We start from the raw sequence: 27,687 nt of genomic DNA, 5'->3' as shown, positions 1-27,687 counted from the left end.
ACTTTCTACTTAATGCTGCTAATGAAAATGTAGAGAAGTAAAAGAGCCAATTAAATATTTCGAATGTAGTTCACCCTGCCTAGATACTCCCCTTTACATCTCTGATCATCACCTATACGCCTAAGCAAGATATAACAATTGCTATCTGTATTCCATAACAAACAGAAAACTTTATCACACCACCCATCAGAAGTTCATTCTATGGGTATTCTGTTCAGCAGTTATTCACGATGGAACTGAAATCTTTTTTCCCCAGCTAAAGGCTAAGACTGAACACCCAATCATGTAATCACAAATTACAAGAAGTAAAATCATTCGATAAACACATTTCCAAACTGCCAAGTTACAGGTATTGTTTTTTATTATTTCTAACATTTACATTTCGAGATTGAAAGCACAACACAAAACAATATTACCAAAAGGGTCACCATGGCCGTGATGTAAAGTCTGAAAAAGTGGCAGTCCGAAAAAGTGGTAGGCTTAAACAGTGGCCATTCCCTACTTACAGACTAGCTGATCTAGGAAGTTGATTCATCCAACACCTCACTGAGATTGTTAGTAATCAGTGTACAAGTTTGATGATTGGCCCACAGTCACGTTCCAACTTGTACGGGGGCACTATACACTAGTGTTTATAACACAATTAATATTGATAGGCTTACTTATGCACCTGAAAATTATGAACACCAATTTCCATGATGATTGGACAATTTTAAATGATTGGTAATTAAATATAAAGGTCTTTTGTTGTCATTTAAGAAGGTTTAATTTCACAGGAACTCAAATGCACAGGAATTTCATTTAAAGGGGCTGATTCTTCCGATATATTCTTTGATTATGAAGAGCATGTCACCAAACAGGTCAATAATCTGAGACATACGATGATGACTAAGTCAAGGATAGCCACATTACATAATTACAGTCCCAATAATACAGCAGGCATTACATACAATTAGACTTGCCAGCTGTGGAGATCTGATGTGATAACTGTGAGACAGAGTGGCCTTGGCTCTCCCTTTCCTGCCAAAGCCCATGCTCATCTTTCCCATTATAGATTTCATATCATCAAGGGTGAAGCTCTGCGGTTTTTCTAATGACTGGTGAAATGGCTGTGGACCTCTGTGCTGGTCTTTGTCCCCCAGATTAGTTCTTTATTAGCGGGGAGCACCAGAGGGGAGGGGTTCCGTTTCTGTCCTGGCCAGCTCAGGGAAACCAGGAGTGACAAGTTCATTTGAAAAGCCTACTATGCTGCTGTTTGTCTCATTCTAGGAGTTGACATGTAAAATTACTGCAGCTGTCCGTCAGAATCAGCGAGCTGCCCCTCCCGTGACCCGGTGTTGACCCAAGGGCCGCGGAGTGAGACGGAGAGAAGCTGGTGGTCATGTTTCAGCGCCCTGGCGTTATCAAGTACCACTCCACTTAAGATACCACTTTTGCTGCAACAAAAACGCATAGGAAATACTGAGTTGAGGCAAGTGCCACTTGCCTTTTTGCCACCCTCAGACTTCTAGCCGCTTGTACAGTGGCCTAGCTACTCTATGTAGAGAGAAAGGGATGTTTATTACCCTAATTATGAGCTTTAAACAGGCTCTTGAAAACATTTGATAAGACTTTTAAGCTAAGTTAGTCGGACTCGCAAAGAGGGGTATTGTAAGTATTGCTCAGTTAATTCAGAAGGGAGCTTTACTCAAGGTTGCAGGGGAAAACAAGGGTACGCGGGAAAAAAACATGTAATCTCGTTCCACACAAACAGATAGGCGAATAAATGCGTAAATCTGAACGCTAACACTCTTGTCAGATTATTGACCCGCTTTGATTCGCGATTGCCTCTCCATTCTCCTTCTCACCTCGCTCTCATTGCAGCTTTCAGCGCGCGCAGCTGGTGCGCGCCTCTCGGAACGGTCCGGGAGCAGTCCAACTAGATTAGCACGTCAGGTCAGACGAAGAGTGGCCGGCCCGTTGCCAGGACGCCTTTATCAATGTCCAGTAATTAAAATGTCACCATTTAATTTTCAGGCCACACCGATCCTCTTGGAGCAATCTTTCCTTAATAAAGGGTCTAATCGAAATGCTATTTTCAAGTGAAACAACAAAAAACGGTTTGGAGAGGCGGTTTAAGTGTAGCGCGGGGGTGGAAATCGATATGAGGAGAGTGGATTGATTTGCCTCTAAAATTAAATGTATTGAGGTCACGGTTTTATGTGATGCTGATACAACTGTTAAACAGAGAACATTGGTTTTCAACAGGCACAGTCATTAAATCCTGGTTGAACGAGACCGATGTGATTTATGCTGCAACTAACTAGTTCCTGACCTGGCATGTGTCAGAGATTTCACATTATTTAAAGAATGTATCAGGAATGTATTGAAGTCACTAGACCAATTTCCTTTTTTACATTTTGTTTAAGGGTCTGCTATTCATAAGTTGATACACAATCATGTTCTTGTCGACTTTTGGCCACATTTGTTTAACGCTCAGGTGCAATTGCGTCAGATAACGGCGCGTGTTTGACTACAACCTTAAGGTGTTTAATTAACTTAATTTCAAACACTATGGGGACATAATTATCTTTCCTTGTTCATTTTTAGAAATGCTGGGTTTATTCACTTGCTGACTTGATGCCTAGATTTATTTCTCATCTGAAGAAATATTCTACAGAACGACATTGGGAGACTATTCAAAGATTAAATAATAAACTCCAGGTCTGATAACCTCCCGGGTTTCTTTGACATTTGTCTTCAACACCATGCAACTCTCAGGTACATCTGTATTCCACACCGATCAATTCATCTGCGCTTCCTCTAGATAATAATTACAAAGGCATTCACTTGCTTATTTGTTTACTGTGCGGAACGTGTGCGTCGATTGACACATTTTGAAACGTGTCGGTCATCAGGCAGACTCATTAGCGCGGTTTCCACAAGAGAGCTGTTCTTCATTCAAAACTCAGTAGGCTATGTAATGGATATGGGCGCTACTATTTTAGCACACAAACAAGACGAGAGAGGATGCAATCAATATCAGATAAACGCGTGGTGGATAGGCTACAAGTTCGGTGACAGGAAGTGATTCACTCTGAGAGTGTGAGGGTTAACGGTAAAAACAAAGCTCTGCTTAAAAGGGGAAGAAAAACATGTTGCTGAGTATGAAAGCACTAGATGCACAACACAACAATATAGCCTACTATTGCCAGGCAAACAATAAATGCATTTGGTTACAATTATATTGCTAGTTTGGCTACTGAGTCAGCTCTGACATAAAAAAAAATAATCAAATGTATAACTTTAAGCCACTTATGATAGCAAACCCTGCGATACGCAATAGCATGTGGAAGCTGCAGATGTTCTTCACCATATACGCAGCCCGAAGAAAATGCGCTTCTTTTATCCAAACCCCGCGTCATCACCAGCTCATAAGAGACACGTCGTGCCCTTCTGGCCTTTAAGGTGCGCATGAGCCCTGAACGAGTCCTCCTCAAAGGACTCGGATCCATTCATCCAAATTTGAAGCTCTTTTTTGACAGCTGGGTCCACGGCTGAAAACCACAACAGTTTCTTTTTGTCTGACTGTCGGTTAGAGCCTTAGCCAAAATGGTTCAAAGTCAATCCTGCGTAATGGAAAATAACAATTAACAGTAAAGGCAATGTGACATCCTGTGTTAGATTTCTTTCAACTTTAATTAATGGTAGCCTATATGCTTTGTTGATTATTATTATTAATCTGGTAGTCTATATAGCATTTGAACAACAATTAGACAGAGTTGTATTAACTAGGACTGATATTTAATTAGATAAATAATACGACACCTTTAGAATATAACCCTACTAATTAGTCTATCGAATTAATAACCTGTAACGGGGCTTCAATAACATTAGTCCGTCAACTCGAATGGCTACTGAAGGGCCAATTGATGTTAATTGAATACTGCAAACTCATTCCCTTTGGGCCAGTATGGACGGCATATTTCTAAAAATCTGAAACCTTACTTCAGTGAGGTTAATGTGTTATTCCGTATCAATAATGCATATGTTAATTTGTAAGGGAAATGTGTGCTCTGTGTGCTAGTTTAATTTAGCACCAGTGTCTGTTTGCCATATAATGATAATAAAAGAGGTCAGTTAAAGCGTAATTGTCGCGCAAGGTGTCCGATTGCCTTACCTGAGCCGAAGCTCAAACTGCACGATGGGTTAAAATAATGGGCAACAATGTGGCATTCAGTTTGCCGTCTTAATAATTTAGGAGAACTGAATAATTACAGTCCAAAATGGTAATTATTGCTGGCGAGGAAGAAAGTCTCTTGCCCGCCCGTGAAAGTCAATAGTACCGAGCAGGATCGGATTACGCCTCCTGAGCGTGATCCCTCCTCCATCAATATTGCAGAGAGCACGGCGATGGCGGGCGGGCAGGCGCGCGTGCCAGTTCTGAAGGAGAAGAGAAAGAGAAAAATGGAACTTAAGGAAATTAAAAAATATATGTGGTGGCCACTTCACGATACTCCGTTTTAATGACCTCATCAAAATTACCAATGTCCTATTCTATGATTTTCCTTGTGTCATCCGGCTTACATATTCCTGTTCGATTGTTTTTCTCACTTTTATGAACACATTTATGAACAACCAGCAATAGTAGGCTACGAGAAATTAAATCGCTAATGTCTGTAGGCTACATCCGAATCCAGTGAGTAGCTATCTTACATGAGGGCTACTTTGGGATCCATTGTAATTAACAAAAACGATGCACGTCAGTCCGTGAGAACCGGAACACATGCGGTCGGCACAACATCTGAAATGTCACCGATGAAAAGAGTCTCTTGGGACGACTTCAAGACTCGCACATGATTTCAATAACAATGTGTATTTATTTAACACTGATGGATTGGATAAATGAAAACACCCTAGGCGACTTAGGCTACGTCATTGTGACCTATGGTCAGTTTCACACCATAATAACTAATACAGTATTTAATTTTGAGATATATTCCTGACGTATATTATTCAGAATCTATCCTTGACAAGTACAGCAAAACATTCCCACATTCCCCAATGCAAGAACTAAATGTGTTCATGCGATAACTAAGGAAGCTTTCAAACTTCTTTCTCTTTCCGTTTTAAAGTTGCTGCGTTTCTGCTCAAAACCTCAGTCAGGAAACTGTAGCCTACCGGTGCTGCTAGATATTGATAGCCTAACCCATTCTGGGCATCGCGGGGTGACCCGGCGGTCATTGATCGGGCTATAAATACTTATGAATAGTTAACGCGGCCATATCACTCAACCGCTTACCTCGGGCTGGTGCTTACACATATCAGACGCTTTGTTCACGCTACCTGTTCTTGCCAGGACGCGTGTGGTCGTCCAGCTCTCGTGTGCTATAGGCTATAGAGATTGGACTATAGGAACTAAAGGCAAACAGGTGTAGCGCACGGCAATAAAGTACACATATAAGATATACGCTTCTTTAACTCTTTCAAATATTCCATGACAACGGTGTAAATTCGTTCAAGCCAACTGATAGGCTATACTGGACGCTGGTTAAATGCAATTATTAAGAGCACAAAAACGTATCATGTAAATACAAATAAAATTGAAACAGCCAGACTAATGATATATGTATTATATATATGTTGTTTCGGTGTCTGACCCTTGTTCATACCATACTGTAAGATTATCCCGCTTGCCAAACGCACGCGCGTGTGCACACGGACACATTCTTTCTCTCTTTATCTCTCTCTCTCGCACTCACACACACCATCTTTCTTGCGTTTCTTCAAAAGATCACGTGACAAAAATAAAACGTCTCCAGGCCAATATGACAGCAGTGAGTGTGGTTTCTGTCGGTCCCGTAGGCAAACAGTTCATGTAAATATGCTTGCGCTAAGTGGGAGTGCCTCGCTATTACTTTAGCTGTCACCGCTGAGCGTCTTGAATGGCTTTGTCGTAAAGAGGAGCACACTACCTTACCGACGGTCACTCCCCCAGCTCTCACTCTCGCCAGAAAGCCTCGAGGAGGATGCACGTCCACATGTACCTCTGATAAAACACACACACACACAAACTACTTCGCAAGAAGGCACTTGGACATTTCTATCCGAAACAGACGTAATTTCTACCACATTGTCGACCAGAGGACTGTTCGATTTTGTCACTAGTTTGACTTGTCTTGTTTATCTGCAAAAACTGCTGCTTTCTGACAAGTCTTAAAAGGTGAGTTTGAATGTTTGTGTTCTGTTTCTTTGTTGCTAAAGTTTTGTATTTATGTCGCGTGTGGAGTGCTCAGATGAGACATAGCCTACAGTACCTTACGCATTTAGACGTAGCTTTTAATAAAACCATGACATATTATTGCGAGTTCTGCAAAAGGAAAAGCCTACATGTCTAGAATGACCGATAGTTTATAAAATGTATATTTGAATAGGCCTAGGCTATATAATAATGCAGGACAAAAATAAAATATCTGCAAAAACCCCCTAAATATTAGGCTATGTATATTAATCATTACCAGTTTTGCCACTTTAAATAGCGGTTCCTGTTGAATCGTCTTAATTATACTTAGTGTTTTTTCAACCGTTTAAATGTTTTAGGCAAGGATGAACTTTGGGTAATTACAATGAAAGCAGCTTAGCGCGTCTTACCTTTTGCTTAAGCTCTTTGGCATCGCGCAAAGTCGGCTAAATTTTCCTGCTGTGCCTCAGCGTCTTTCTTGACACGATTCCATTTCCAGATACCAAGAAAGCATGGAAAGGCGTGTGGAAATAAGAAACAGAAGTCAAAAATTCATGCGAGCAAATAGCTATTGAACAGGGGACCTCTGACAACTTCTGTCAGATTACATCCTCCAAAATGTATTAATAATCTTGATAGAAATTGTAGATTCATATGTTTCTAATCTAATGTACAGTAAAAGTATCTGCTCTACAATAGCCTAATTAGTCCTATTATTATTATTATTATTATTATTAGCTGCTTGAATAGCAGTTATTCTACTATATTGCAAAGATAAAATCAGTCTGCAGAATACATTATTTTTGGGGAGGCTACAGTACTTTCCATCTCCATAAGTTTACAATGAGAATGGAGGTGGCATTCTCATGAATGGACTAACACATGTAATATCGCTGTTGATAGGTGTCCAGGAATGGAATCAATTCCGAGTCAGCTGCCAGCCGTACGAGACTCCAGCTGCTCCCCGACTTCCAAGCAAGAGCTGCAATCCTACTCCGGCCCTGCGTTAAAACCTAATCAAGTCAGCGAGGCCTCTCTGTACGGAATACCCATAGTCTCTCTAGTCATAGATGGCCAAGAGAGACTCTGTCTCGCTCAAATCTCCAACACCCTCCTGAAGCACTACAGCTACAACGAGATACACAACCGCCGCGTGGCCCTCGGTATCACCTGCGTACAGTGTACGCCGGTCCAGCTCGAGATCTTGCGGCGCGCAGGGGCGATGCCGATTTCATCCCGGCGTTGCGGGATGATCACCAAGCGCGAGGCTGAACGGCTGTGCAAATCCTTCCTCGGGGCGCACGCGCCGCCCAAGTTACCTGAGAATTTTGCCTTTGATGTGTCTCATGAGTGCGCATGGGGAAGTCGGGGCAGCTTCATACCGGCTAGGTACAACAGCTCTAGAGCTAAATGTATAAAATGTTCGTTCTGTAATATGTATTTCTCTCCAAACAAATTCATATTCCACTCGCATCGCACCCCAGAGTCCAAGTACACACAGCCCGATGCTGCTAACTTTAACTCGTGGAGGCGTCATCTCAAATTAAGCGACAAAAATTCAGCTGATGAGGTGACGCACGCCTGGGAAGACGTCAAGGCCATGTTCAATGGCGGTAGCAGGAAGAGGACGCTGCCATCCAGTGGGTCTACGGGGTCCTCCCCGACCAAAAACCCGGGACCCCGCGGGCAGCCCCACCGAGAATCCCCTGAAATTCCGCACAAAGCCATGAGGTGCCAGGACGAGCAGTCCGGCGTGGTTCCAAGCAGCATTCGCAGCTATCCAGTTATCCCCGTGCCCAGCAAGGGCTTCGGGATGCTGCAGAAGATCCCCCCACCGCTCTTCCCCCACCCTTACGGATTCCCTGCCTTTGGACTGTGTCAGAAGAAAGAGGACGGTATGGTGATTGGCGAGCCAAATAAAACTAACCTTTCAGGCATGTTTTGGCCCGGGACGAAAGACAGTGGCTATCCATCTTTCCCAATGTTTTGGCCCACAACAGGAAGCCTCCCCATGCCACCCTACTCCCAATCACACCCTAAGCCACCCTCGGACCTGCTATGCTCCAGACCAAATGAAGTTGACGTGTCGGAGCCAAATGACCGAGGCACAAATACACCCAAAGAGAGTGGTCTAGACAGCGAGCGCTGCTCAAGCACGCAGTCCCTCCGCAACGAAGAGGACAAGTCTGGAGATGACAGCCGCTCGGTGGATGGGATGCCAGACACTCCCCGGAAAATGAGCTACATATCAGCTTTCAGGCCTGTAGTGAAAGACACGGAGAGCATTGCCAAGCTGTACGGGAACAGAGGGTCGTATGCAGGGGGTCGATCTGGCTACCTGTCACCCGATTTCTTAAGCGAAAGTTCTAGTTACAGGTCGGCCTCTCCGGATGTGGATAGCGTGGACGACCCGGATGTGGACGTAGAGTCAAACAAAGTGCAGGAGGAAGAGTCTTTTCCCTTGTCAGGTGATGGCCACCGGAGTCCTCTTGGCCCTGTAACTCAAGAAGCGGCCGTTAGGAGTGTAGAATCGGAGGACAGGACCAAGTCTAGCGAGGCACGCTCTACAGATGCTGACAGGGAGAGCAAACAGCTGCCAATAGAAACCAACAGAAATACAGCTATATACGAGGTGGGTATACACACACGCGCGCGCACACTCTCTCACACACGCACACAGACACACAGACACACACAGAGACACACACACACACACACACACACACACACACACACACCTTAAAGTGTATAAGCATAATCCACTGAGACACTTTGTTTACACTTATGTTATGCTAAATCATCTACATGGTAAACATTATTGCTTTTTAATTTCACTTCTTGGATTTCCCGAGTATCTGTTTCATTTTCATAACATCAATATTTCTTGAACAACACATGCAAAGTTACCATAACGAATAAAATCACACAGAAAAGACATGGCTGCATGGTTTCACAAATGTAATTTTAGGATAATATGGAATTAAAGCGCAGGAGAGAAACGTCAGGAGTCATATTTTACGCCCCCTAAATTCAGTCTGTTTTGATGTCTAGAGGGCTATCTGCCATGATTAGGAACACAACTTTAATTTATTTTAATTGGGTCACGGGGACACATATGTGGATTGGGGATCATTTGAAACAGCCTGAGTGGAATCCCTATTAGAGTGATCCCACACGTGTGAGATAATGGGAACTGAAATAGGGGGAAAAAACATTTAAAGCGCTCACACAGTCGTGGGAAATTGTACTAAATAGTGTGGTTCATTTTGCAGGTGTATACAAATGAAAGAGACGGCCATGTGCAACGAATGAGCACCCCGTGCCCATTTGGATCATCAGTTAATTACCAACGCGATCGTCGGGAGTCGAATGGTGGGGGTCGCCATTTTCAAAATAAAATAAGATCTAGACTATTGAAGACATTACAGAAGACTCTGATCTCAACGCATGCCATTTTATTTTGTGTGTGTGTGTTGTACAGATACACGCGAGGAGGAGCCGTCTTCTACTGTGGATGAAATCGAACCTAAAAGTTTCCACCAAGACCATGGCGCTCTGTCAGATGGAAACCAAAGAGAATCCGATGGGGGTGAGTCGGCTTAGGCCATTCATTCATCCATCCACCCATCCCTCTCTCTTGCTGTGTCACCCAAACAGTTGACCCAATCAGATGTAAGAGTGGTCACTGGGCAAAGGAATAAATATTTTAACTTTTTCTCAGGTCAGGAGACAACCCGTTGTGATGACGGCACTGCCCCAGTGATCGGCAGCAGAAATATAGAAAGCTTGGCCAAAGGTAAGGGCACTGTGACTTATCCCGTCTGTGATCTTTGTTCTCTTATATTTCTTTAATCACCACTGCATTGTGAGCTTCTCTCACGAATCTTACACCTACCTACTCCTAAATAAATAGGCCTAATAAATAAAACAAAACACAATCTGAAATACTGAATCGACCTAATAATAAAGCTAATAATAATACAAAATGGCCCATTGAGATGAGAGGTTAACCCAGGCCACCACGGCGGTAAATCTCGTTTCCAAGTTTGTCCTCTGTCACATTTAACTGGACAATCCCCGGTGATAATGCGCACGGCGAGCCTCTTGAATTCACTCCGCGACCCAGCTAAGCAGTTGTAAATATGGCCGAAGGCAGGATTATCCGATTTAGGCCGCTAAGGAATGGATGGGCAAAAGGTCCAAATGCCACCGATTAGATCTTCAATTACTGGATTTACTAAATGGGCCTACTTACACAAGAAGTTTAACCTAGCCATCAGGCGCACCAACCTGTGCCTGGAATTTAACATGTACTTACCGACGAAATAGAGCAATGCGTTTTCGGAAAGAAATCAGAGTAAGACATTTACGATGTCATAATTGATACAAATTATTTGGATGGTCACATAGCATCAGCAGGTGTTAGGCTATTGAATTTGCTTATTCAAAATAATAATGACATTAACTTATGACTATAGGTTAAGTGAGACCATTTAAAATTACACATGAGCTGATGGCAAATGTTTTGGCTATTTGCAATTTAACTCGACATTTTTTTTTGGATCAAAGATAAAATTGCAGACCTTTTTGAAAAAAGATTTCCCTTGTATTTTCACAGAGGAATTGCAGAAACAGTTAGTTGAGCAGGTGGAACTTCGGAAAAAACTGGAGCGGGAATTCCAAACTTTGAAAGGTGTGACCCATTTCTGACTTTAATCATTTAACAGCAAGCTATAGCCTACAACACAAGAAATATCCATCAAATGTCATCAGAATCTTATGAGTGGCTAAGTTAATTTACAGATTATTATATCACACCGGGTATTGTAAATACCATTTTCACCATGTATGCTATTTCACCACATTATAATGTCTTTCTTTTTTGCCTTCTTTAGTTGCTTATATTTAAAACACAGAGAGTAAAAGAAGAATCAGATAGGGAATTCTTAAATTTAGCCAAACAAAATAATGACACCAAATGACCGAACTATACATTTAAATGTATGTTTATAAAATAGGAACAAGGTGATGCACATTTTACTTGAGATTTATTTTTCCATTCTTGTGGTCAAGTGATCATCAGTAAAGTCATTTGGACCTTTGGACTAAAGGCCCCAGGTAGAATGGTCCTAATCCTTGTATTACTTCTCTGCTCCTCAGATAATTTCCAAGACCAGATGAAGAGAGAGCTGTCCTACAGGGAGGAGATGGTTCAGCAGTTGCAGATAGTTAGAGGTGAGGTATAACTGACCTGCCACTGATTAAAAACAGAAAATGGCACTAGCTCCAAAATGACACTGAATTTGTGTGAGCATTTCATCAGCCCAACATTAGTGTGTGACTTTTTACATTTTTTTTATTTTTTTTTAACTATGAAGGTCTATTTTTAATTATGATCTTGCAATATGTGTATTTAATTATAAAACATTTAAACAAAGTTCAACAAAAGGGAAACCAATAATGAATGTTGATGATTCATATTTTGATGAAAATCGTAAGTGCAGTCTATATACGTCACTAGTGTAGACAAAACTAACGTATATGGGGCCAATATTAATTAATGAACTTAATATAGCAACAAGCTACATAAGAGCGGCATAAATAGATACAAAATAATAATAAAGGGAATTTATGCATATTTCTTTTCGTTGCATCAATTATTTGTCATCCATCTAAAAAAGCGCTGGACAACAGTGTAGCACAGTGTATGGGCCATGCTGTAAAGATAAGATGTGTTTATATATATTATTTTCTATTATATTATATTATATTATATTTATAGTCTATTGTAAAGTTATCCTCTGTTTCTCCTGCTTAGATACTCTATGCAGCGAGCTGGACCATGAGAGAAAGGCTCGTTATGCTATTCAGCAGAAGTTAAAAGGTAATGGATAACTCCACTGTGGAGATCAGAATCACAGCTTTATCATGGCCACAGATAGGGAAGACCAACCCAGAATTTGCAGTCCGAGGTCCTATCCAAAAAGAGACGACTGTATAACAGCTCTCTTTAGTTTCTCTCCAGGGTGTTTTAATTGCAATACCCATTCCCAATTTAGATGATGGAGATGTACATAAGTGCCCCTGTTCTTATTGGATTTTGACGGATCTTGTCTGCATGGACAAAGTTGAAATAAGATAGAGGGTTTTTTTTTTTAAGGAGGGATTCACAAGCCCTTCAATTTTAGTGTGTGTTATGACTGCTGTATCAAGGCCTTCATGAGCCAACTTTAGTGTCGTATTAGACCCCTTATCAGAGCTCTCTCCTTGGCACACCTGACGTGACTTAGCTTAACAAGCGTCATTGTCTTAAGTAATCGAGAGCCACAACTTTTTTCCTAGAAGCTCACGACGCGTTGCACCATTTCTCCTGTAAGATGCTGACCCCCCGGCACTGTACTGGAACCTGCACCTTCAAGCCCCCCCTGCTGCCCCCATGACTGGCAGAGCCCCTGCCCGCCTCAGGAACCAACCCCCCAGCTGGTGGACAGAGTGGGAGAGGAACCTACCTGCCTGGAAACCACCTCTGATTTTTAGCCGAAACCACACCTAACCTTCACCGCCACACCAAACTGCACCCAGTGATATCTGTAGAAACACAGATGTGAGTCCATTAGTATTGTAGTTTCAGGCCTATGTCAAAGCCCAACGTTTTGAGAGACAGAAACCAAGGCTTGTTCTGAGACAGAAATGTAAGTATTGTATAATCTGAAGTTAAAGACTTACACAGTGATTACATTGAATAACCAAGACCATCACCTCTAGAAATTTGTTTATATATCAAGTGGCTATGTGCAATGCATAAAAAAATATACATAAACATATATATATATTTATGTATCTTGTGATACTTTTTGTTGGTGGAATGTTAGATGGATCTAAATAGGTGGTTTAATTATTTATGTCTTTGTACATTTTTATTTAATCTTATCTCCCCCTCCCCATCTCTGTTGTTTGTAGTCATCTGCAACTTTGTATTATATTAATGTAAAGCACTTTAAACAGGCAACCCAGCGGATTCAAATGTGTATTAAAATATGCTCTTTGGAAATAACTGGACACTACTGTTTTCATTGGTAATAAAATTACTTATAAAATTACGTATAAATTATGGCCTTATTCGGGAAATGTAACACAATGCGATTGTTGTTGATATTAAAGGAAAAGCAACAATGGCCACATCATGTGGGTTGTAAGGGGTAGCTGAAAATGTAGCTTTATTTATGGATTATGACAAGGATTTGGTGAAGGCACTTTTGCCATTTTTGCAGAATGTGAGGACAAATAAAAAGAGAATTAATTTGGTATCACTATAGGCCTAACATCTATCAAACAGTATAGCCAATTATCTAGACTACAATTCAGTTCTCTCATGGAAGTAAGCTGAATCTTTAGTACACTTTTAATTTTGAAGGGAAACTATGCAGTTTGGGCAATTTCTTTTTTCGTTTCTCGCTTGCAGGTTTCTCTGCATAGCTACTCCTACAGCTTAAGCGCATATATTTCACGACACTCCTCAATCGGTCAGTTTGTCGTTTCCTCTTTCCCTGTTCCTCCGACAATGGTTTACTTGCTTTCTGCTTCTTTCCGCTGGCTCTGCCATGACAAATGTCTGAGAAACTCCATCATTACCTTGTTCTAGCCAGTGCCTGCATACATGGGTGTAATGCAGTAAAGCCATTTGTTACATCGCGAGCACGGTCGCAAGGCTGCAAGGCTTTCTGTCTCTGAGTCCAGCGGCCCGCTGGCCCAAAGTTGCAAGGGTGTTTTTCTACTCGCAGGTGCTAGGGGAAAGCGAGGGGGCCACCACCCAGAAAAAGACATATAGGGTGCCTCTCATTTGGTCTTTTATACATCCTCCCTCCCTCCTCGGGCCTCGATCCTCACTGATCTACATAAAGAATGATGGGGCGGCAACAATGGGATAGTCTATCCAGTGTTAGTTATAGATCAGTGGGAACGCCCCTCGAGGATCAAGCATCGAGGATCGAGGAGAGATGTTGAGAGGCACCCATAATCATTCCAATGACCAAAGCTGTTCAGTTAAGGTAAATCAAGCTAAAAACATGCTTCGTTCCCCTTTAAGAAAGTCATTCCAAACACTCCAGAATCACGAGGAACACACACAATTGTTACACAATGGACTAGTTTTTAATTATTATTATTATGTTTCTGGCGAAAAACAAGCGAATGTAGGCTAAAACTTGTCTTAATGAGATCATTATTGTGTTGTGGTGGTTGTGTTAAGAGTGAAATCTAGAGTCATTGCTTCTTGACCTATCATATCATTAACAGTTGACATACAATGAAACAATGAAATAATTTCTTGGTGACAAAAAAAAATCAATAAATAATAAATGATCAATAAATCTAATAAAATGTGGAAATACTGCACCTTTTAGATAAGCATGCATTTGGAGGAAATGCTTAAGCAACTACCTCTCCAAGTAAGTACAAAACAATACCAGAGCGACATCTACTGGATCTAAAAAGAAAATAATTTTTAAACGTAGGATAGGCCCGGCAGAGAGAGGGCTAGTATGCCTGAAAGGAGAGTGCCACCTTTTAAACAGTATTTTACCCCCACCCTCTGGTCGATGTAAGACAGCACACAGGAACGGATAATTTGGGTGCTTACCTGTGCTAGAGACAAAGCCTTGCATGAACTAAATGAACAACTACGTGATTTACAAATGCAATATTTTCTGTCACATTCTAAATAAATGTGTGTGTATTAATTAGAGGTGACAATTGACTTATTCTACCACATTGAAACCAAACATGTACAATAATCTGTGATCATAATCTGATGAGTGGTGTACTAATTTTGAGACCACGTACTATCTTATAGATATCTAAGAGTCAGTGAAGAAAGAGAGAGGATTATAGTGAACATGTCAAGTTTGTGCTGGAAATGAAACAACACTCACACAGGGCTCAGAATGAAACCAAATGAGAATGAGGGAAGAGCTTCGGTGGCTCACAAGTTTCCAACAACTCTGATGAGCCAAAACCAGAGACGGATTCATTATCATAGACTACACAGAACAAGAAAAACAACGCTGACAATTATCAATAATGAGCATCTGTTGCGAGATCTGATGAGTAATGTCGACATCACCTCCATGACATGACATGACAACAGCAAAACTGTTTACGCTGTTTTCTGTATGAAACCATGCCTACATTTGAAAAGCATTTCCCGTGCTTATTTTTTCTTGTATTCAAAGCTTTAGGCTACTAAAAAAAAAGTCACATCTTGATGTACGTTTTTAAAGGCAACTAGTTTCAATATCAGTGTTTCTGGCAGGGATTTCAAGAAGAGTTCACAAAGGCCATATCAGAGGAGAGACATGTTCTTGATGAATCATCGCCATGATCTTTAACTGGGCAGTTCCACTTTTCACCTTTGTGGTGAAATATCCATGGCGACATGAGTGAACCAGGGCAGTGAGAGTATGAAACTGTGGCACACCATGACGAGTGGTCCAGAAATTACTAAAGAGCAAATACTCCAGGGTTGAGTAGGGATGATCACCACTGATCAAGTAATAAGCCTAGGGCTGATATCCTACACATAGGCCTACTCTAAAATGCTTAGTCTACTTTACAACAAATCTTTGTGATTTCTATTGTGAAAATAGCTGAACTACCGGTACATGTGTTCCTACCTATACCGATATATCTAAGCTATTTCATCTTTATATAGGCCTAGGCTACACAAAAGAGTCTCAACACCGCAAAAATTTCAATATAAAGTTGTCTGTGATGGGCACAAATAAACTTGAACTTGAATAATATAACGGCCAAAGCAATGCCCAATTGGCTGGCAACAGCCACACTGTATGGATCCACTAAAGGCACTCATTCACAATCGCATTAAATGCTGTGTTCAAATCTGTGATAAAGGGCACTTCACCTTTGCCATACTAAAACATATGGTCTGGCAGTAACTGGCCTATCAAAAGATGCTGATTAAAAAGCCTCGTTTTACAGATCCAGCCTTTCATGAGACCAGTTTGATGTCATCAATCATGTAGCCAAGGTAAAGAGGTGGAAACCTGAATAAAGATGCTGAATCTTCCTTGGTTCACATTTGCCTTAATTCAGACTTGACACACTTTCCAAGAAAAAGCTACAAATGTAAGAAGGCTAGTCTATGGTCAGAATGAATCAGACTCTAATATTCTTTCACACAGACAATAGCCTACGGGCATTTGTGTGCGTTTTGGGGGGTAACTATAGCCATGCTGTTGGAGGTACAAAAAAAAAAAATGCTGCTTTGGCATTGAGAGATCACAGAAAGGAGCTGGCTCAAGGGTTTATAGTAGCCTAGGCCTATTTCATGTTTGTTTGAATAAGCATAGTTTTTTATAACATTTGTGTTCACTTCAAGCTCTTGGCTATCATTGGTAACTATAATGAGCTGCTTTAGGTCTTTATCCTGTCGGAGGTGCCAAATGATGAGTTATAGGCCTACATATTTTTTTACGTTAGGAATAACTGACATAGGCCATTATAGTCCCTGTTTCGAAGTTGATGGTCAAACATTGTTTCAAGTCATTCCAAAAAAGGCTTGAGGGTTAGAAAAGAATGACTGTAAACTTCCTTTACTCCACGCATGTCTTAAATGATTTCATGATTATCATACATACCCAAACCCGACTGAAGTAGACTAGGCCAGGCAGAAAGCATTTTGGTTGTTCAAATTAAGGCGCTTCTTTTGAATATGTGCGTGAGCACGTTAGCATGCATTTGCGTACTGGGGGCTGATCACGCCTGCGCCAAGAGTAACAAGATGGCGGAGAGTGCGGAACTGAAGGTAAAGCGCAGCCCGAAAATTACTATTGATACAATCACTTAATGTCATTCTCTTGTGAATTTGGCGGTATCTGATATTCTCCATGTGTTTTTCAGAAGAGTAGATACTTTGATACGGAGTAAGAATAGCATTTTGAACAGTTACACTCACAGCATGGGAGGTCATTGTTATTGTTGTGATGTTGAGTCGGCTGTCGCTTGCCAGCTAGCCTATGCTAGCAGAGGAAGATAGCTGTCTAGCTAGGTAGCTAACTAACCCTGGTAGGCACTGTGGCTTGCAATTCAGGTATTTGTTTAAGCAAGCTCTCAGCTGCTGGGTATATCTGAATCTGAATTGACTTGAATATCGTCTTTATATTGATTCAATATGCTGTAGGTTGGCATGGATCCTTTGCTTTCTAAAATAAAAGGAGGTGTATGGGGCGTTGGAAAGGCTGTGTTACAGATATGTGTTAACGTTACCTTTCTAGACAGCGAGCTTTGTGGGTAGTGCGTACTAGGCTAGCCAGTTGGGTAGCTAATATTAGTCCTCAGGTAAATGGAAACTATATCTGACATCCCATACGTGCATTCAGCCAAGTTACACATTACAGAAACGACGTTACAGATTCACTGAACTAGACCGATCCCTGTTGCGCAAGGTGTTTGATAGTGTTGTTAGCTAACGTTAGTTATGTTCCTGTCAGTGCTGAGTCTACCCCTTAGTTGTAGTAGAAGGCGATATGTATGTTTTCTGATGATGGTCTGTCCACCAATAGGGTATATTTTCCTTGATATCTGTAGACGATTACTTTAATGACATGGAGATGATCTGATTGCTGGTTCCTGTTTGTACCTTTTGCCTGTTATATTAGTGGCGAGGGCTGAGCATGCTGTTTTGTTGACAAAAGGATTATGTGGTCTATCCCTGCATAGTGAGCCGAGTGTAAAGCTACATAGTCTATTGTAGCGAGATGCTAGCTGTTGTTTTTACCCCATTTTTGTGTAAATATTGTGTATTTGAGTAATATGCTATGGAGAGCTAGCCTATTAGTTCTCATCTGAACAGAAACTAGAAACCGAAAACAACGCTGTATTAATGTTGCGCCATGTTATGGTTTGATATAGCTACTGCTTTGTTTGAGAGAGGTTTGTTAGTAGTATAGCTTCGTCAATCTAATGCAGGGCGATTCTGACACTTCATTACAAACTGTTACCTTCTCAGTAACACACTCTAAATATAGGATAATTCAGTTGTTTCAGTTGTGTAAGTTCCTCTTTGTGGTGGGAATATGAGCGCAGTTGTTCAGCCACGTCAACAGTAACCCAATAATGCACTGTAGCAATCGTCATCAGTATCAGGTTGACAGTCCTGGTTAACCACAGATGTGTTAGCTGTCATAAGAGTGTACCATGATGGGACCAACAAATGTCAGGCCCCTTATTGTTGATGTGTCTGTCTCTGTTGATGGAGTGATGTGCCACCCTGTACCAGGAGGGCATTGTTTTGCCATTTGTAGCTCTGCTTTGTCGTAATGTTACATTGGTTTAACCGAGTCATATGTGATGATGATGGGATTATATGTTCATGATGGATGGAACAGATGTGATCAGTGGCAGTGCTCTTATCACATCATCTGCATTCAAGGACATAGCCTAAATAATAAGCCTACTTTACGACAATGCCTTTTGTCCATTTGTGTGGCATTTAAATGTCAACAGCATATTAGTTATGCATAGTGTAGCGCACACAACCCCTGTGCCTCTACCCTCTCCTTGTTTGTGTCAGTCTCAGTTTGAAGTTGCTGTAGCTAATTTGTTTGTTTGATATTGCCTTAAAATCACTGTAGAAGAAAACCGTAGTGAAAATGAAATGTCAATGCAGAAATGGTTGTCTGAGAGTCTGTCCCTGTAACATCATGGTTGCTCCACCGCATGTGGGATTGACTACTAGACCATGTTGTTTAGGTAATATCCTACTGTATGCTGTCACTCCTTCTCTGGCAGTGATAGCACCACTTAATCTAAGCAGTGTTTTTGGATGGTTTTAGGCTGTGTGTGAGTCATAACGACACAGTGTTAGTTATGTGTCACCTGTATATGACTCATCTGTGTGGAGCAGCTCTGATCATATCGGTTTTATTTTCTAACTCTGACTGAGTTCCTGCAGCACCTTAGAAATGTGCAAGAGAGAGACTTGTGTGCACTGCATCCCTTTACAGTACTGACACTGACTGAACTACTCGGGTCAGGTTCAGTGGAAGTTAGCAGGGCTTGTCTGTTGGTCAACAGTATTGTGTTTAATGATATATGGTCTTGTTGGGCCTTGGCCATTTTTTCTCCAGTGTATTTTTCCTGATTAACAACTCCACTCAGGCTGCTAGGATCTATCAGCCCACGCTTTTGTTGTTTGTGAGCTCTGCTAAGGACATTTTGTCCTCTCCGAGAGCGACTGTAAGGTCGAGCCGCTCTCCTTCTATCAGCACATCGGCTGGGTGGTTGATTGTCTTTCCGAGGGGAAGTTTGTTGTGTGTCTTGTCTTCACACACCAGATTAGACTCCCTTGGAGATCAGCACTTCCTCATAGCAACGTGTCACTGTAAAATGGGCCTGCACACTCACACTACGCACAAGTACACACACACACACCATGTGCGAAAGCGAGATTGCTTGCATAGCTCGTCATCTGAAAGTATGTACGGTGTGATATATGTTATTTATTTCAATCTGGCTAGTGTGTGTAGTTTAGTCTAGGCCTTGGGCCTCACTGTGTCTACACTATACAGCAAGAACATGCATTGGTCCTGCCTGCGAGGTCTTCTATAACCAGTCATTTGGTGGAAATAATGAACTCTGTGTTGTACTGGAAGACTAAATAGCCCAGCCTTCCTAACACCCTATCTTTAGCATATCTAATTTTGCTTTGGTGTTACCCACCCACCTGAACCACAGCTGGAAGCATTTTATGGCATTAGGCCTCCTTCAGGACATGCATTCCTGACCTAAAAGTAATGTAATGTAATGTAAAGCAAAAGGTTGCAGCACATTCATCTGTGATTTGTGTCTAGCCTAAAGTATTTCTGCTAGACCACACTGAGGCCAGTAATTAACCCTGGGCACTCTTGATGGCAGACCCAGGATGATTCTGAACTGAACTGGCTTTTTGGTGTCAATTTGGTGTCTGATCATTTATCTGTCATCAACAACCATGACATTACGTCACGGCAGCATATCAGCCCACATCAGGTGGAAACAACAATTTCGTTTCATTTGCATATGTTCCTTATTTATTTTGCAGAGAAAACTTCTCTGGCCTGGTTTGCAAAAGCTCTGGGTTGTCTGTTTTAATGTTGCTCTCTACAATTTAACCCAATATGACAAAAAAAAAGTTCAGCATCTCAAATGTACTTAAAAGTAATTGCTGAGTGAGTTCAAAGACGTTGTGTGCACTTTCGACTTTCATGTATGTTTACGAGGCGACTAGAGAGCTTGCTTGCTTGTGTGTTTGCTTAGTGTGTTTGTGTATGTTTCAGTTTGTTTTTAAAATAGCAAATGTGCCAGGGTGTAAAGATAACCAGGTCTGTTTAAGCATCACCAGTTCACAGGAAGTTCAGTTTAGCATGTAGAAAATAAGGGCCTAAGTTAAGTCTTGTGTTGGTCTGAATCAACACACTCCATTCCTCAAATAGTTCAGTTTGGCATACACCGCAAGCTTATTTTGAATTCTGTCTGATTCCCTTAACTCATCAGAACTGCATCTACAAGTAAAGTATTTTTTATTATGAAAGTGATTGTTTCTCCTGTAAATCTGCACAATGAAAACAAACAATTTTCTCTACTTGCCAAAGACTAATAGAGGACAAGGAAAGCCATAGGGTAAAAGTATTGACTGGTGGAGAAGTTTGAACAAGCACCATAAAGTTATTGGTTGTCATGAAAGGTTTTAGTCTACACTTCAAAAGCTGTCTGACTTAAAAGCACACGCAGCAATGTCGATTGTCTGCTGAGTCCTTTAGCGTAATTTTGTGTTGCCTGTGTGGTCGGAAATAAATTGCACTACTACGCATATAACGACGGCGGCCCACCGTCAACTAGCACGTAGGCTACATTGAGCCGCTAGTGCACTAGGGGTGCAGAGAAACGAAACCCAAACACTGTGCAAGCTTACCACCTCTTTGCTAATCTTGCTCGCTTGAGATCAGAGATATATCAACTGTGTTGAAACTGTGTTATTAGATCCAGTCAACCAGAAGCAAAGCGCTAGCTACCAGGATGGTTTCTCCTGTTGGGAATATCAGATGATTACACTGTGCTTCTTGGCAACAAGTAGACAAGCTAAGCAGCAAATTAGAGCAACCCTTTCCCCAACTGCTCTGACAGCAATACAACCTGTGCAACATGTTGAGTCAGCCATAAATGAGTGACCAGAGGTTCGTCAGTGTTGACAGAGCCACGTACACTGCACAGATTTGAGTGACGGATGCTCATCGACCAGCCAGACGTTATCAGACATCTAACCCAGGGGGTCAGGATTTGACTGATAAGCTTCGCCGATTAGCAAGGCACTTCCTCGTCGCCATTTTCCAGAAATACATCATGTCCGGTGCCATTTCTTCTCATGATGATTGGTGGCTGTTCCACTCTCAGCTCATGCACGAGCTTAGTGTGGGCATGAGCTCTCCTTCTGTACCTTACGTCAATCAGTAACCTGGCACTTAATTGGCTAAGTAAAACGGCACCGGAAACAAGCCCCTTGAAACGCCATGTTGAAGCCTGAAAAAATCGTTCAATTAATTGGCAATTTTCACTAGCCTAGCATTCCCATTGAAATGAATGGGGGCGGGACTTGTTCACTTTCTCCAGTTCTTATAATACCTCCATGCATCTGACCATCGGCTTGGCTTGGTCAGTGCCCATTAGAGCGTCCTTCATAATAGTCTGCAATTGCTGAAACATTGGCTGCTGCTCTCACATAGCTCAGTCTTTAGAGTTGATAACTTCCTGCCTGTTATTGAACTGTGATGCCTCCACCCGTTACCAGCGAATCCGGCTCCATCTGTTCTGTGGGAGAGACTGTGTGTTGTTTGATTTCATAACACCTGATGACAGATATTGATTTTCCCCTCTGTTTTTCAGTCTTAAAAATAACTGTGTGTGTATGAGCACGAGTGTTTGCGATTGTGTGTTTTTCTCATCTGCCGTCAGCTTGTGCTTGAGTCACGATCATGGGAGGTCTGTGCCTCACACAGTCTGTTATTACCTTTCACTTTAAACCTTTGGCCAGAGAGGAGGTTCTAGGCTAGTCTGCCCCAACACTGTGTGTGTGTGTGTGTGTGTGTGTGTGTGTGTGTGTGTGTGTGTGTGTGTGTGTGTAGCAAGCGCAGCGCCAAACTGCTGAAATGAAATAAAATAAAATAAATAATACCATTCCAATAGAAGACGGTCATTTGTCTTCCCCACATCCCACTCTCGTCCACAGCCCAGCTCCTATCTCCAGTGTGTGTGTGTGTACAGGGCCACTCAGAAGGAGCTGAGGATCCCCCACACTCTTTTTGACCCTTCATATCAAGAGTATGTTTGTTTCTGCACAATACACACCACACGCGCGCGCACAGCCACACACACACACACACACACACACACACACACACACACACACACACACACACACACACACACAAACTCATAAGTAGCTCAACACCTCAACACTCCTCTCTCTGCATGGAACGGGACGAGTCCGTTTGCGCCATGCCAGCTTGGTGCCACTGGCACTGCTGCCGGCGTTCTGGACGACAGGCGCTGTTATTGTGAGGCCCTCTTGGTCAGACCCAGGCTTGGGGTCGCTCCAGGAGAGGAGAGGACAGGAGGGGAGTGGAATGGAAAAGGGGTGGCCCTCTGCCACCAAACCCAAACAAGAAGGGCCTCCCCTGGCTCCAAGCCCCACGCAGAGTGCACTCCAGCCTGAGGAGAGGAGAGGAGAGGAGAGGAGAAGGAAAAAAGGAGGGATAGAAGGGGATGAGTGGAGACGGAATGTGAGGAGAGGATCGTACAGAAGGGAAGAGTAAACCGAGTAGAATAGTGTGTTTTTATTAGAACAGAGATATAATAGAGTACAATAATAGAGTTTTATTACATATAAAAATGTTTTATACATAACAGTGACTGAGACAGAGAGTAGAATTCAATGTGTATTGCCATCACACAGTACAACAGGTAGTTGAAACTGTAATGGTAGCAACAATCGCATGAAGGGGGTGATGCAGAAATTAATAACTGGGTGAGACCAGCATGAGGAAGAGACCGAGTGTGTGGTCTCTGTGTGGTTAGGTGGTGTGCAATCATTGTAAGACAATAACTATGTAACTGTACAAAACAGTCAATTGGGAGCAGGGGAGACGCAAACGTTTGGGAAGCTTGGTGGTTGGGTCGGGGTGGTGTAATTGGAGTTGGACATGGAGTGTGTCGGGCAGAGAGAGGGGATGTCCATCTCATTACACACCTCGTTAAGCTCAGCATTTAAACGCACGTCGCACAAATCATACGGACTTGTCATCTGAGACGGCCGTGTTTGATTGATACGCACACGTTCTGAAGACCGCGTGGCAATTTGGCTTTTGGTTCATAAATGTGTTGAAGAGATTAGCTTGTGTTGGTTGATCCAGACTTTGTCTCCCATCTTTCCACTTTTTTGTGTGTCTCGTCATCCTTTGTTCTCTCTCCCTCTCCCTCCCATCTCTGTCTTGCTCCCCCATATCCGGCACTTGATCTGTCTTTCCATTTTAAAGTATTTTGTTAGCATGATAATGATGCACTAAACCATTTATGCAGCCTATAAGTCATTAGACACAAGATAAAAAAAAATAGATATCATAGGCATCAATAGATACAGTTTATTAGTCAAAAACCTTCAGCTCCGTTTAGCACACCTGTGATCTCAGCTCACCTGGTCCAGATAGGGAATTCTGGGACGCGTCCCCTCCGTGCCCCCCGTGTGTATCCTGTATCCTTCTACTTCCTGCCTCTGCTGCCTCAGTTCAAATGAAGGGCACACAAGGAAAGAGGCTCTGACTACCTGACTGGAAAGTGTGTGTGTGTGTGTTTCTGGATGTGTTATGATGGTTGGCGTGCTCTCACCACAACAGAGGAGCTTGGGTGTGTGTGTTAAGGAGACTAGTTGGCCATTTTCCAGGAGAAAGCAGGAACGAGCCCAGGTAAAAGAATATGAAAGCGAGAGAAACATGATTTTGGTATTGGTCCAAGTGTGTGTGTGTGTGTGTCTGGATGTGTGTTTGTACATGACTGGTCCGAGTTTGGAAGTCATCTCATAGTTTGTGTGTGTGTGTGTGTGTGTGTGCGTGCGCGTGTGTGTGTGTAGTGGGGTCGTCTGAGTTTGGCTCTCCATCAGGGGGAGTAATGTGAGTCTCGTCTGCAGCTTTCTTGTTTTCCCTGGAGCTGCACACTGCTTTTGTTTTTTAAAACTCCCTGGCCAACAGACACACACACACACACACTCTCTCTCTCCCCTTCTCTTTCTCCTCTCTCTCTCCGTCTCTCTCTCCTCTCTCCAAGCCCCCCCCCTCTCTCTCTCTCTGCTTGATCATCATGTCTCTCTCTCCCTCTTTCCGTCTCACTCTCACTCTATCATGCTGTATCAGTCTGTACTGAGCCTTTCTTCTCTCTCTTGCTCCATCATGCAGTATCTCACTCTCTTGATCTTGTGCTCCCAACCTCTCTTTTTCTCTCTGTTCTCTCTCTTTTCTTTTTCTCTCCTCCAGTGTTTTTAATCTCCTCAGCTCCCCCATCCCCCCCCCCCCAACTCTCTCTGTGACCCCTCTCTCGTTCCTCCTGTCTTTCCCACTCTTTTTCATCCTCTCCTCCTCCGCCCATCCCCCCCTTTACGGACTAGAAGATGTTCTCTAATGAAAACCAAATGACAGACGGGGTCAGCAGTGGCATAAGCTGAATGTGCCGCCCATGTTCACCTGCGCCACCCTCTCCCCTCCACCCACTGCTCCAGCTCCACCAGCTGTAGCTTAAGCCACCCGCACCACCCGCACCAGTCACATTATGAAAGACCTTGTTTATTTTCCCTGTTCCCTGCGCCACCACAGTGCTGGGCATGGCAGCGGGTGAACCTGGTGCCAGGTGAGCTGCAGTTGAACCCGGTGGAGGGGACGCTGGAGTAAACATGCACCCCAAGGTGTTGTAGCTCCGCTCAGCCCAGCACCTCATTAGGGTGGTAACACCCCCTCATGCACGTCACAGCCGAGGCATTATTCTGCTCTTTTTCTTCTCTGTGTAAACAAGCGAGCTGAGGAGGAAAAAGGAGCCGCGACCACCGTGTGTGTGTGTGTGTGTTTACGTTCCTACGTTCCTCTTCCATACTCTCCTCTCTACTTCTCTCTCTTACGCCCGCCCTTCCTCTCTTTTCGCTCTCATCTTCTCTCTCTCTTCCTCTCTTCTTCCCTCTATCCCCTCCTCCCTCTTTGCTCCCTTGTGATTTTTCTCTTTTTTGTTGTTGCTCCTTTTAGCTGTGGGTGAGTCATCATGTCTGTCTAGTCCAGTACACACACAGGTACGGCGCTAGACCACTCAGAGAGAGGTAGACAGACAGGTCGTCTGAACACAAACATGGGCCTGTGGACAAACGAAGGAGTTCTTAACGCCACCTGTGCTACACTCTGCAATCCCCCCCCTTACATCTCCCTCTCCACCTCCCTCCCAACATCTCTCCCCACCTCTCTCCACCTTCTTCTGTATCCTCGGCACCACACCTCCCTCTATATGTCTCTCTCCACCTTTCTCTCCACCTACCTCTCCTCTGCACACATGTCCTTCTCCACCTCTCTCAGGTGAAGGGCAGTCCATTCTCCCTATTCTCAACTGATTGTGATCACTAATTAACTAATTCATTAGTTAGCTCAGCGCAGGCAGGTAAAACCCTAAAACTTGTGCCTCTCCAGTCTGGTCTCGATGCTTGGTTGAGCAGATTCTGTTATCTCGCAATATTCTCAAGGTGTTGAGGCTGTCTTGACATATTAGCTCAGAGGGACCAGAATTGGCCTGGGCTATTGCCTGAGTCTGTGAGATAGCATTCTCCAGATTGTCTTGTCCACCACTGCTAGCCTCTGGTTGGATTGGACTTGGACAGATTTAATAATATGGCCTTTTGCTCAGGCAGGATCCTGTTTTTTACTGGAAGGGGAAAGCACAGCGGTTATGTTTGTCTGGTGTTGGATACTGCAACACCAGACATGTGCTTGGTTCATGAACCTTTCTTTGTCACTCACCCAGACATTGCTGTATGATGGATTGCTTTCCTTCATGAATTTCCTCAACTGATTGTTAAGCTTCTGACAGGTAGCTTTCTAGTACTCAACAATCTGTTTAATATCTTTTGATTATTCATTATGTCTAAGAGATGTTATCCCGAAGGGGGAAAAGTTTCCAACTGTCTCTGTTAAGATTAAGTGTTTCTTGGCAAGCCCACAGAATTCTGTCATTATGGAGACGTAGCTGTGAAGATAATGCAGAACTGCTCCAACCAAACTCTGTCAAGCTGTGGTCTGTAGTGCCCCGAGTGTTTTTGTTTGCGTTTGTGTGTATGAGCACAAGCTGACAAACCCCAGAGCCCTCTGTCTCTCATGCTCCCATGTCAGTGGTTCGCACATATATCACCCGTTAAGTACAGCCTTGTGCGAAATGAAGACGTTTGGTTGGCGCTGGCCGATCTGACTAACCCGTCATCACCAAGACGACCACAACCCCCCCCATCCCCCAAGGGCTGTACTTAGCCACGGCCGCTGTCACCAGCGCGCCTGGCCCTGCACTATTCTGTTGTCTCGTTTCGGTTTGTCTCTTTCGGTCGCGTTCCGCTACCGTGTGTGTGTGTGTGTGTGTTTGTGTGTGTGTGTGTGTTTGTGTGACTCAACGTCTGCAGAAGCGCACAGCCTGCGGGTGAACTCTAGCAGACGACGGGCTTATCTCGCTCGAGCTTTCTCTACAGCGATTTCCCTCTCTTTTTCTTCTCATTCAAATTCAAACAAGCCTGAATGGCATAGTTGTTCAGTACATCGCCAAGGCAATGCATTGAACATACGGTAGGCTCACAATTTGACAGAGTAGTTTGAGTAATAAATAATTGATTGTAATATACTGTAATGATGATACTAATAATAAGAAAAAATTTACAGTATAGTTGAATATAGTTAGTGTGTATCTTCTCTCTGTCTCACTTGCTCTCTGTGTGACTCTTTCTCTCTCTCTCTCTCTCTCTCTCTGACTCTTTGTTTATGGAATAAGTGAGTGGGGTAAATGATTCTGATTGTGCGTCATCCTTCTGGAACACTTTGCGCAAAAAGATTCTGTAGGAGGGTAATGAGTCTGTAATGAGCCTATTCTATGTGTGTGGGGGTGTGTCTGTGTGTGCACAGGCTGTGTTTGTAGTGTACACATGATCTTGAGATGTTTGCCTTGTCATGTTTGATCTTGATTTTGTGTGTGTGTGTGTGTGTGTGTGTCACATACTGATGGCTGTTCTCCTGATGCACTTATATGGTATAATAACAACTTTTAAAACAGAAATGCCAGGGGAAAACAATATTGATGTATTATTAATATAACATTTACGCTTACATTTAGCATACTGCATCTAAATCCCTACTGTC

General features: G+C 42.8%; 2 protein-coding genes across 2 annotated transcripts in view; both read left to right on the top strand.

Moving 5' to 3' along the window:
• The first annotated feature begins 7,133 nt into the window (after positions 1-7,133).
• skor1b (SKI family transcriptional corepressor 1b) lies at positions 7,134-13,026 on the top strand. Its single transcript, XM_062547130.1, has 8 exons — positions 7,134-8,852; positions 9,493-9,592; positions 9,702-9,809; positions 9,942-10,016; positions 10,839-10,913; positions 11,381-11,455; positions 12,039-12,104; positions 12,563-13,026. The coding sequence occupies exons 1-8, from the start codon at positions 7,134-7,136 to the stop codon at positions 12,658-12,660; spliced, it is 2,316 nt and encodes a 771-aa protein (XP_062403114.1). The 3' UTR covers positions 12,661-13,026.
• A 3,997-nt stretch (positions 13,027-17,023) lies between these two features.
• The window catches only part of pias1b (protein inhibitor of activated STAT, 1b), a 30,313-nt gene continuing 19,649 nt past the window's right edge, over positions 17,024-27,687 (top strand). Inside the window, exon 1 of the mRNA XM_062547128.1 lies at positions 17,024-17,042. The gene's annotated coding sequence lies outside the window, so the exon portion shown is untranslated. The remainder of the gene's footprint in view (positions 17,043-27,687) is intronic.

The sequence above is a fragment of the Sardina pilchardus genome, chromosome 10 (genome assembly GCF_963854185.1).
Source record: "Sardina pilchardus chromosome 10, fSarPil1.1, whole genome shotgun sequence".
Taxonomy (NCBI): domain Eukaryota; kingdom Metazoa; phylum Chordata; class Actinopteri; order Clupeiformes; family Clupeidae; genus Sardina; species Sardina pilchardus.
Note: the sequence above shows the minus strand (reverse complement) of the source record. Positions and strands in the feature narration are given on the sequence as shown.

What these genes read in the sequence shown, in the direction of transcription:
- skor1b (XM_062547130.1), top strand. Translation starts at nt 7,134, where the DNA reads ATGGAATCAATTCCGAGTCAGCTGCCAGCCGTACGAGACTCCAGCTGC. An exon ending in GAAATACAGCTATATACGAG is followed by an intron (nt 8,853 to 9,492) that starts GTGGGTATACAC and finishes TTCATTTTGCAG; the next exon opens with GTGTATACAAATGAAAGAGA. An exon ending in GGAATTCCAAACTTTGAAAG is followed by an intron (nt 10,914 to 11,380) that starts GTGTGACCCATT and finishes TCTGCTCCTCAG; the next exon opens with ATAATTTCCAAGACCAGATG.